At 44.8% G+C, this 9,351-nt stretch overlaps 1 protein-coding gene across 1 annotated transcript; it reads left to right on the forward strand.

Annotated features, from left to right (window-relative positions):
• Positions 1-3,775: 3,775 nt before the first annotated feature.
• LOC123453011 (disease resistance protein RGA2-like) lies at positions 3,776-8,312 on the forward strand. Its single transcript, XM_045129769.1, has 4 exons — positions 3,776-4,774; positions 5,300-7,698; positions 7,781-7,837; positions 8,012-8,312. The coding sequence occupies exons 1-4, from the start codon at positions 3,791-3,793 to the stop codon at positions 8,310-8,312; spliced, it is 3,741 nt and encodes a 1,246-aa protein (XP_044985704.1). The 5' UTR covers positions 3,776-3,790.
• The last annotated feature ends 1,039 nt before the right edge of the window (positions 8,313-9,351 follow it).

The raw sequence follows: 9,351 nt of genomic DNA on the forward strand, positions 1-9,351 counted from the left end.
TTTGCATATGGTGCACCCCATGGCCATTATACTACATTTATTCCCAAATTTTTATTGTACCAATCGTTCCAAAAGTATTTTACCTGCTAATGGACATAGTTTCACACCATTTAGTTTCATACTATGAACTCCTATGCACTAACTGACATAGTTGCACAGCCTCGTCAATTCTCTTGTGTGTGTGCAGCCGTCGTATCTATTAGAGCATGGTTAATAATACAGCCAGCTGTTGGCTATATGATGTTGACACGTCATCTATAACTAAGCTTATAGCCTGCAAGTACAATGGGCAGATTTAAATAAGTATTACTTTATTGATACAAGATCCACCATCCTATCTTACAAAGTGCCTAGGAGCACGTGTTACAGCCAGCTGTTAGTTTGTAGCCCGCTTCTCTTCTCTCTCCTCTTCTCTCTCCTCTTCTCTCTCTTCCAACTCATCACAAATATATTATTTTAAGTCTTACAACCCGCCTACGTCATCCTATTGTACTTGCTCTTACGTGTAAGTATTATTTCTACAATTAATTTCTAGCTCAGCTCATTCATTACATGTATAATTATCTTTATTATATTATACAGATTGAAGATCCTCGACTGCAAAAGTGAATATGACATTATGTTCATTAACTCAAATACCGTAAATGCACATACGACACTGAAGATCCCCAAGGATACAGAGAAAGTGTTGCTAAAAGCGATACTTCGACAACATCACAGAAGGGAAATGCTATTTTCTTACAACTTCAGGTGAGTGTTACTAGTTGTCTTCTACACATTCCGTTTCGCTTACTCGAGGTTATGTGTAATTGATGAGTTATGCGTGTGCGGCTTTCACTTTGTTCTGCTAATCATTAGGCTTGAGGAGACACTAGTAATTGTCTTGAACTCCTTACAAAGACCCTACAAAGTTGGCGCCGATTATGGAAATGCTTCAGAAGCAAGTTCAATCATTATCGCACCAGATGGATGGTTTTCTTTCATATGCTAATATCAAGTACTTATTTTCTTTGGCATGCAGGGTTTGAGAAAAGTTCACCCGCATCGTTAGGGATGAATGGAATAAGGAGCTGTGATTTTCCTTCTCCAAAGTAAAGTAGTACTAGCTAGTTTTGCCCATCACTCATTCATTCTAGTTTCAATACCATTATAATGCTTGATTATTATTTTGATTGAACTATATTCTCGTAAATTACTGCTCGAGGCAGGAATCAAAAAATAATTTATGTGGATACTACGTTTGCGACTAAAATCACCAGATGACCTGTGAGAAAGGCAGATCTTCTAAACAACTTGAAGTACGTAAACAATATTCACAGTCTTTATATATATATATATATATATATATATATATATATATATATATATATATATATAGACACACACACACACGAGCAATTTAAGAGGATTTGACGGGATTCTTTATTGACCATGTCATACCTTCAGACGGGCAATATCATCAAGATTTTCTTATCGATTTTGGTGGATAGATAGTAGCTAGTTAGGGATTTCAAAAGATGTTATATATTGTGTATATGCATGATCGTGTACTATATGTAGTAATTCGAGTTGTTCGACCAAACACGGAGAAAGGGAAGTCACTTCGCTCTATATATGTTCATGACGATGTTGTGTAATTAATCGTCCCTTCATTGCTATATGTAGTAGCTAACGTCGAGTTGAATGAACAACATAAAATAAAAATGAATCCTAAATGTAAAAGAATTGAAGGGTAAACACAAAAAGAAAATGGTGAAACACAATATGAAATCCTTTAAAAAAAACTGCGTCTGGCAGCTGCTGACGCGTGGCTGTCTTTCAGTCCCGGTTGGTGTTACCAACCGGACTAAAGGTCCTCCTGCCCTCGTGCCACACAATGGCCATGTGGAGCACTGTTAGTCCTGGTTCGTAACACAATCGGGACTAAAAGTTTCGACTTTTGTCCCGGTTGTTTAGTCCCGGTTGCAGAACCGGAACTGAAACCCTGTTTTCTACTAGAGTTCCATCGCCGACGCCGAATCCGGCAAGGACGAGCAGGGCGGCCGCCAGGACGGGTGGGGCGGCGTTCGGGGATAGGTGGCCGGCATCTGGGGACGGACGGGGCGACGTCCGAGGCAGCACGTGGTGGACGTGGATGGTGGGCGCGGAAGTTTCCATGGCAGTTGGGCTCCCACCAACTGCTTTCTGACGGTACAAGGCACCGTAGAAGCGGACACGAAAACTGTGTTTTTTAGATCGGAAGGAGCTTTTTACCGCACACCGTAAAAATATTTACGGGTCCGACGCATTTACGGGGTCTGATCGGACAACTTTTTATTTCATGCAAACCCGTTTTTAACGCTTATTTTACGGATCGGGGCATTATATGGGTCTGCTATAGATGCTCTAAGCAAACTACGTTGATAGACTTGCCTGAGCTAGACTGATGCATGACCTAGCTAGCGGTGTTTTTCCTAATCAATAAAAATGTGGTACCTGAATACATGTGTATGGAGGCCAAATAGGCATTTAGTCATTTTCTTATACTTTACAAAATCTAACCCATAGAATGTTGTGTCATTTTTTTTGGGATCAGTACTATAAACACGAAAACCTATTTTTACGTGACACGTTAGGAATTAAATAAAATCATAAAACGACCTCTACAGACCCCCTAATAAAACCTCTGCCTAAGTGATGGTTTTTTTGTTCGACCTCTACATTTTCTGAAATTTCATGGATATTGTTTTGAGATTCCTGAATATGTTGTGAATACACGATCATATTTTAAAATCATGAGCATTTTTTATTTCATATTTTTTTTTTGAAATTGAGTTTTTTTTATAATATTCAAACAGTTGCACACGCAAGGATGCTAAGTTGCACACACATGACCATGGAGTTGCCCACTTTTGTCCAAGTGCAACTCACGTGCGGCCGCGGAATTGAACACTCTGATCGGCATAGTCGCACATAGGGCGGCCGTGGAGTTGTGCACTCCCATCCGCATATTCGCACGTGTGCACCACGAAGATGCACGCGCGAGTCGCCACAGTCGCACACGCAACTATAGAGGTGCACATTTTCGTTGGCATAGTAGCTCATGCATGACTACATTAGGTACATTTTCGTGAGGCGACGACCCCAAGTCTTCTTGCAAAGCTACAGTACTGCTTGCTCGGTCTAGGGATCAATCCGAACCAAAGCCAACGCGTAAACCCCCAGCAGCCGGCCCCGACCTCTACACGGCGGCTCCGCTCGACGCCCTCTACTCAGGAAAGATCTGTTCCTCGTCTATCATGTAGCTTCTCCGCCTCCCCTCCTCAACCTCGCTGCCTCCGCCAGAAAAAGATCCCCCGACTGCCGCCCTCGTCACCACCGGCGAGCTCTTCCTCGTCAACCATGTAGGTCAAACCACTTCTTTCCCCCAGACAGATCTCCCTCTTCCTCTGGCTTGTGTGAAGAAAGAAAAAATATACCCATTTTTCACCCTGTTTCGATCTTATTGTTTGATTCCCAGCAGCAACATCTATTGCTGCTCTGCCGTCTTGTAGTCCAGGAGTAAAATTGCAGCAGCATCCCCAGCTCGGAGGGAGCGCCCGGCCGCCGGCGACGTCGGCTTTGTTCCTCCATCTCGTCAGTAAGGTAACCAAACACCACTTCTTTCCTGAATCCAAACAACCACTAGTACCTTTTCTCTCTGTTTCTACCTGCTCAAAAAGACCTTCGTTTTACATCGTCAGTGAGAGAATCCCCCATTTCACATCCTTCATTTTTATTTCTTTTGCAGCAAAAAGACCCTTCCCATACCATGTCTACGATCTTGATAACCGTGCTGGGCTGGTTGGTGTCACCCATCATCCGCTGGCTCCTGCCCAAGATCCTTGTCTGCCTCGGCTTCCACGCCTCCAACAAGCTCCTGGAGCTAGAGATCCACATCATCCCTGAGCTGAAGAAGACGATGCAGACCGTCGATCAGGAGAGGATGATGCAGAGAGGAAAGAGAGTGAAAACTGATGTGGACGCGCTGGACAAGATGGCCGCCATGCTCAGGCATGCTCTGGAGGATGCGGAAGACATCTTTGACGATGCTCAGCATAAGATTGTCCTCAGATGTTGCCACCGCCTCTGTGGTGCTTTCACCGCTTGCATTGCCCTCTGTAAATGCTGCTGCGTCTGGATTGCACGCGTCGTCCGGATAAAAACAGCTTGGCTACTGCAGTGGGCACGGGACAGTTTCTCGTCTTTGTTCCTCCAACGCAGGTCAAAGGAGCCTGTTCTGCTGAATCTCAGTGCTCCGGTGGTCTCAGACGAGCCCGTTCAAGTGACTATAGATATTCTGGCATCCGACAATGAGCCCGATCCGACGACTACCGGCGCTGCGGCCTCCACCGAGCCTGATCCAGTGACAACCAATGCCGCGGTCTCACACAACGAGGCCGTTCCGGAGACGGTGACTACTGGTGCTGCGGCCTCTGACGAGACTGATCCGGTAACTACCACGACCAGTGATGTGGCCTCCGGCGATGAGACCGTTCCGGTGACTGCCAACGCTGCGTCCTCCGATGAGCCTAATCCGGTGACAACAAATGCTGAGGCCTCCGACGACAAGCCCGATCCGGTGACTACAGCCTCATATTCCTTGTCGGGGCGGTGTCTCTCTTGCTTGTGCAGCTCGTTGGACTTCTTCAAGAACTGCTATATATCACTATACATCTGGTTAGCTCATGTGTTTGAGGCTGCCTGCTTTTACAGAGACTGGTCATATCAAGTAGTTGGCATCAAAAAATGCCAGGTATACCCAATTTCATCACCCACTCCATTGGCCCTTCATCTCATATGTATAGCACTATAATATTCGTCTAAATTACGAATATAATAATCAGTGTACCCAATGTTTTAAATAGCGGACTATGACAAATAGCGGCGAGCTTCTTAATCAGCTATAGCGGGCTATAACGGCATATTTGTACATGATACCATTTAGGGGCACCCTGCTGAAAAGGCTATAGCGGGGATATAGCTGTCTATTTAAAACTATGTGTAATACTAATTCTCTCATTTCACACCATAAAAAAAAAAATACCTCATGCTACAGACTTGTATTTTAACAAAAGGATGTAATGCTATAGATGAACATGCATGATTATTACTTCCTCCGTTCCTAAATATAAGTCATTTTTTATATATTTTTCTACATGTCCATCTGACATATTTTGTTCCACCAGTGATATCTCATTATTTATGCATTCTCACTTATCTCTATAAGATAAAGTAGATATGTGACTTGCATAGTCATTTGATATTTTGCTTATTCCAGGAGAATGCCTCCTTATTTGATATATTTCTTACTGCTATCTCAAGAATGAAGTTGAAGAAAAGAATACAGAAGGTAGAAAACACCGTCCGTGAAGTGAAGAAGTCACAACTCTTGGGTATAGAAAGCAACAGCGCACCAAATGACATTGCCAACAAAAACAGGAGCAGAATTAGAGCTGCTAGCAAGCGGGAGGTATTTGGTCGAGAGGTGTTGCGTGATGATATCATGGCAAGGCTGCGTGAGACACCACAAGATGGTGCAACAAGCTGGAGGACTAGTCCATTTTACTCTGTGATTGGAATATATGGTGTTGCAGGTTCTGGCAAGACTACCTTTGCACGTTATATTTGCGATTACATAAAGGAGGAATGTGAGGAGAATCTTTTCGACACCATCATGTGCATTCATGTGTCCGAGACTTTCAGTGTGGATGATATATTTCATGAAATGTTGAAGGATATTACCAAAGATCGTCACTCTGATATTTCAGACCGTGAGGATCTCGTAGAGAAGTTCAAGGAGGCCTTGTGTGGCAAACGTTTCTTCTTGGTATTGGATGATGTCTGGGTGAAGAACAAACATGACCCACAGATGGAGGAGCTACTCTCTCCACTCAATGTTGGGTTGAAAGGAAGCAAAATCCTAGTGACGGCTCGAACAAAAGAAGCAGCTGGAGCTCTATGTGGTGATGAACTTATTGAAATGCCTGATTTGGATGAGGATCAATACATGAAGATGTTTATGCATTATGCTTTGAGTGGTAAAAGTGTTACCGTTAAAGAATTTGAACAAGTTGGGAGAGAGATTGCCAAAAAGCTACACCGATCACTTATTGCAGCAGTAACAGTTGCAGGACGACTTGGGGCAAACCCAAATATCAGTTTTTGGAAAAATGTTGCAAAGCTTGACATGTTGAATGACACCCTGGATGCTCTTTGGTGGAGCTATCAGCAGCTTAATCCGGACATCAGGCGGTGCTTTGAATTGTGCAATATTTTCCCTAGAAGATTCTATTTGGTAAAAGACCAATTAGTCAGCCTGTGGATAGCAGAAGGGTTTGTGAAGACCAGTTCTGCAACAGAGGAGATGGAAGATGTAGCTGAGGGCTACATTCAAGAGTTAGTGTCATGCTCATTTCTGCAACCAGAAGAAGCTAGTTCTAATACTGAATTCTTTACAATTCATGATCTGCTGCATGATTTAGTAAACAAGGTCGCTGGAAGTGATTGCTTTAGAATCGAGAATGAAATGGGCCAGAGAGGAGAAGGCTGGAAAGGAGATGTCCCTCAAGATGTCCGCCATCTTTTCATTCAGAATTATGATGGGGAATTAATTCCCAATAAGATCCTTGGATTGGAAAATTTACGCACTCTCATTATCAATGGTGTTGCATGGGATACACCAGTTGAGGAAAAGGTCATTGAGAGTATATGCATGAGGCTGTCGAAGTTGCGGGTGCTGGCTATTTGTTTCGGTCAGTACAGTCAAATCAACAATCCCAATGGTGAGTTCCTGGTCCCAGAATCCATTATTCAGCTAAAGCACCTCCGCTATCTAGCTTTCCGGACAAGTCACTACAGCAAGGTTATTTTACAAAGCGCGCTAGCTAAACTTCTCCATATCCAGCTGCTAGATTTTGGTTATGGCAAAATTTCCGATTTTATGTTTGCTGACCTTATCAACTTGCGGCAAATATTGTCGTACATGAGCTTTCCTAACATAGGCACGCTTACCTCACTTCAAACAATACCATCCTTCAGTGTAAAAAATGAAGACGGTTATGAGATAAAGCAGCTTAGGGACCTAAACAAGCTTCGGGGCAAGCTGACAATCTTTGGCCTCGTAAATATTGAAAGCAAGAAGGAAGCTCTTGAAGCCAATCTAGCTGCCAAGAAAAGGCTCATGGATCTGACACTGTTCTTTTCGGGTTCCAATCAACAGTGCAGTGCAGAAGTTGAAGCAGAGGTACTTGCGGGCTTGTGCCCTCCCGTGGGGCTTGAACAACTGTCTATCTGGTACTACAATGGCTCAAGGTATCCAGATTGGATAGTGGGCAGGCTGAACGGCGGCCCAAAGGATCTGCAAAGACTTGAATTCCGAAACTGCCGCCAACTAGGACCTAGTCCTAAACTTGAGGCTTTCCCACATCTTCGCAGGCTCTGCCTTGTGGAGTGCAGCTGGGACACCTTACCAGGCAATATGGAGCACCTCACTTCGCTCGAGATACTGGATATCGAGAGATGCATGAATATCCGGTCGCTTCCAACACTACCCCAGTCTCTCAAGGTGTTCGCACTTTGGTACTGCAATATGGATCTGATGAAGGGTTGTGAAACAGAAGGAGATCCAAACTGGCATAAGATAAAGCACATCCTCCATAAACATTTTGACCCACGCATGTAAGCCTGTAACCCTCTTTGCTGCCTTGTTTTCCGGTGATAATTACAGTCCGTTGCTAACTATATGGCTATGTTTATGCAGCCCTTCTCAAGGCTTCAATGTGATTGTTCGGCCAAAACGGGATAGAAAGAAGGGAAGGTGGGTTAGGTTTAAGAGAAGTGCGACGCAGTGAAGGGAATGTGTAGACAGCAGGAAGGTGGGTTCTAGTTATAGATCCTAAGCAAAACTAGAGGATCCAGGCCAGGCCACCAGGTGTGTGAGATTCATGCGTGTTCTACATATTTATGTTTGCCAGTGTACTGTGATTTTCAGAGTGAATCCAGTCGTATATATGGTCGTACTACAGCATAATTGGACCTGCGCATCGGTGGTGAGTCATGCACGCGCGCCGGCAGTGGGGGCAGATAGCTGGACTGCGGCGAATGTGCAGGTTGGGGAGATGCGGTGGTGCGTACTCGGCAGCTGCGTCGGCGGCCGTCAGATCTGGAGGGGTCAGCCCGGCCGATTTGGTGCGCTGAGCGGCGAGGGCCGAAGGTCGCAGCCGTTCCTTCTGCTGGTCCTCACGGCACGTGGTGAAGCTGCGGGCACGTGGTGGCGGCCACGAACTGCTTGAAGATGTCGTCGAGGTTCTCCTCTCTCTGCCAGAGCTTTGGGTGAAAACCTTTGTTTGTTGCGGACTCAGCAGCGGCGATGCTTTGCGTCGTTCTCCCTCCTATGACCGTTGTGTTGTCAAGGAGCTTAGGTGTGCTAGGCATAGTCTGGTCTTGTTGTTAGATCATCTTGTATTTCTTTTGGTTGCATATACTTTTACGTAACGCCTCTTATGCTAGGATTGACTTTGTATGAGGGTCAGCCCACAACCTTGTATCATTTGACCGTGTACATTATTCGGTTGTTATTTTATATATAAAGTGGGACGAAAGCCTGTTATGAGGTGTTTCTGAAAATAACGTTGAGAATATCGTCGGATTTGATTGATTACTGCTATTTAATGCATTTATGTCAAGGAGGAGTTGGATAATTCAGTGCTCTCTCTAGCTTGCTTATCTGTCAACAAAGCCAAGGTTTAATTAACTTTTGTTGGGTGGAAGTATATTACAACACACATAATCAAATACCTGGAACGGACACCGCACAGATCACTAGGAAGAATATGACATCTAATAGCTAGCCTACACCACACTTTGAGTTACTAGCACTAGCTCCACTAGTAGAAAATGGGCCTTTGGCCGGGACCCTTTAGTCCCGTCTGCCTCTGGGCCGGGACTAATGGCCCGGCCACGTCGCCCCAATTCTCATATCCTCCCTCGATGCTTTAGTTCCGGCCCGTAAGGAGCCTTTAGTCCCGGTTCGTGTCCCAAACCGGGACTAAAGGGCTACGCGGTGTGCAGCCCGCATGTGCGCCACCTTTAGTCCCGGTTTCCGTCTTAAACCGGGACTAAAGTCCTCTGCCTATATATAGCACAACCCCCTCTCCCCTCTTCCTTGCATTTTTCTTGGATGGAGGATTGTGGCTGGGTGCTTGCTGTCCACTTTTTTTGATGCACTAGAGGTGCTTGTTGAAATGTGTGTTAGAGCGATGCCGCTTCAGTTCACCGAACACAAGTACGATATGAGATGTCTGAGCCACGCTTAAACCTCTTTCTCTTTAT

The sequence above is a fragment of the Hordeum vulgare genome, chromosome 1H (assembly GCF_904849725.1).
Source record: "Hordeum vulgare subsp. vulgare chromosome 1H, MorexV3_pseudomolecules_assembly, whole genome shotgun sequence".
Lineage (NCBI taxonomy): Eukaryota > Viridiplantae > Streptophyta > Magnoliopsida > Poales > Poaceae > Hordeum > Hordeum vulgare.

Coding starts and splice junctions, on each gene's coding strand:
- LOC123453011 (XM_045129769.1), top strand. CDS start 3,791: ATGTCTACGATCTTGATAACCGTGCTGGGCTGGTTGGTGTCACCCATC. Junction 7,699..7,780: donor AAACATTTTGACCCACGCAT/GTAAGCCTGTAA, acceptor ATGTTTATGCAG/CCCTTCTCAAGGCTTCAATG. Junction 7,838..8,011: donor CGGGATAGAAAGAAGGGAAG/GTGGGTTAGGTT, acceptor TGTGATTTTCAG/AGTGAATCCAGTCGTATATA.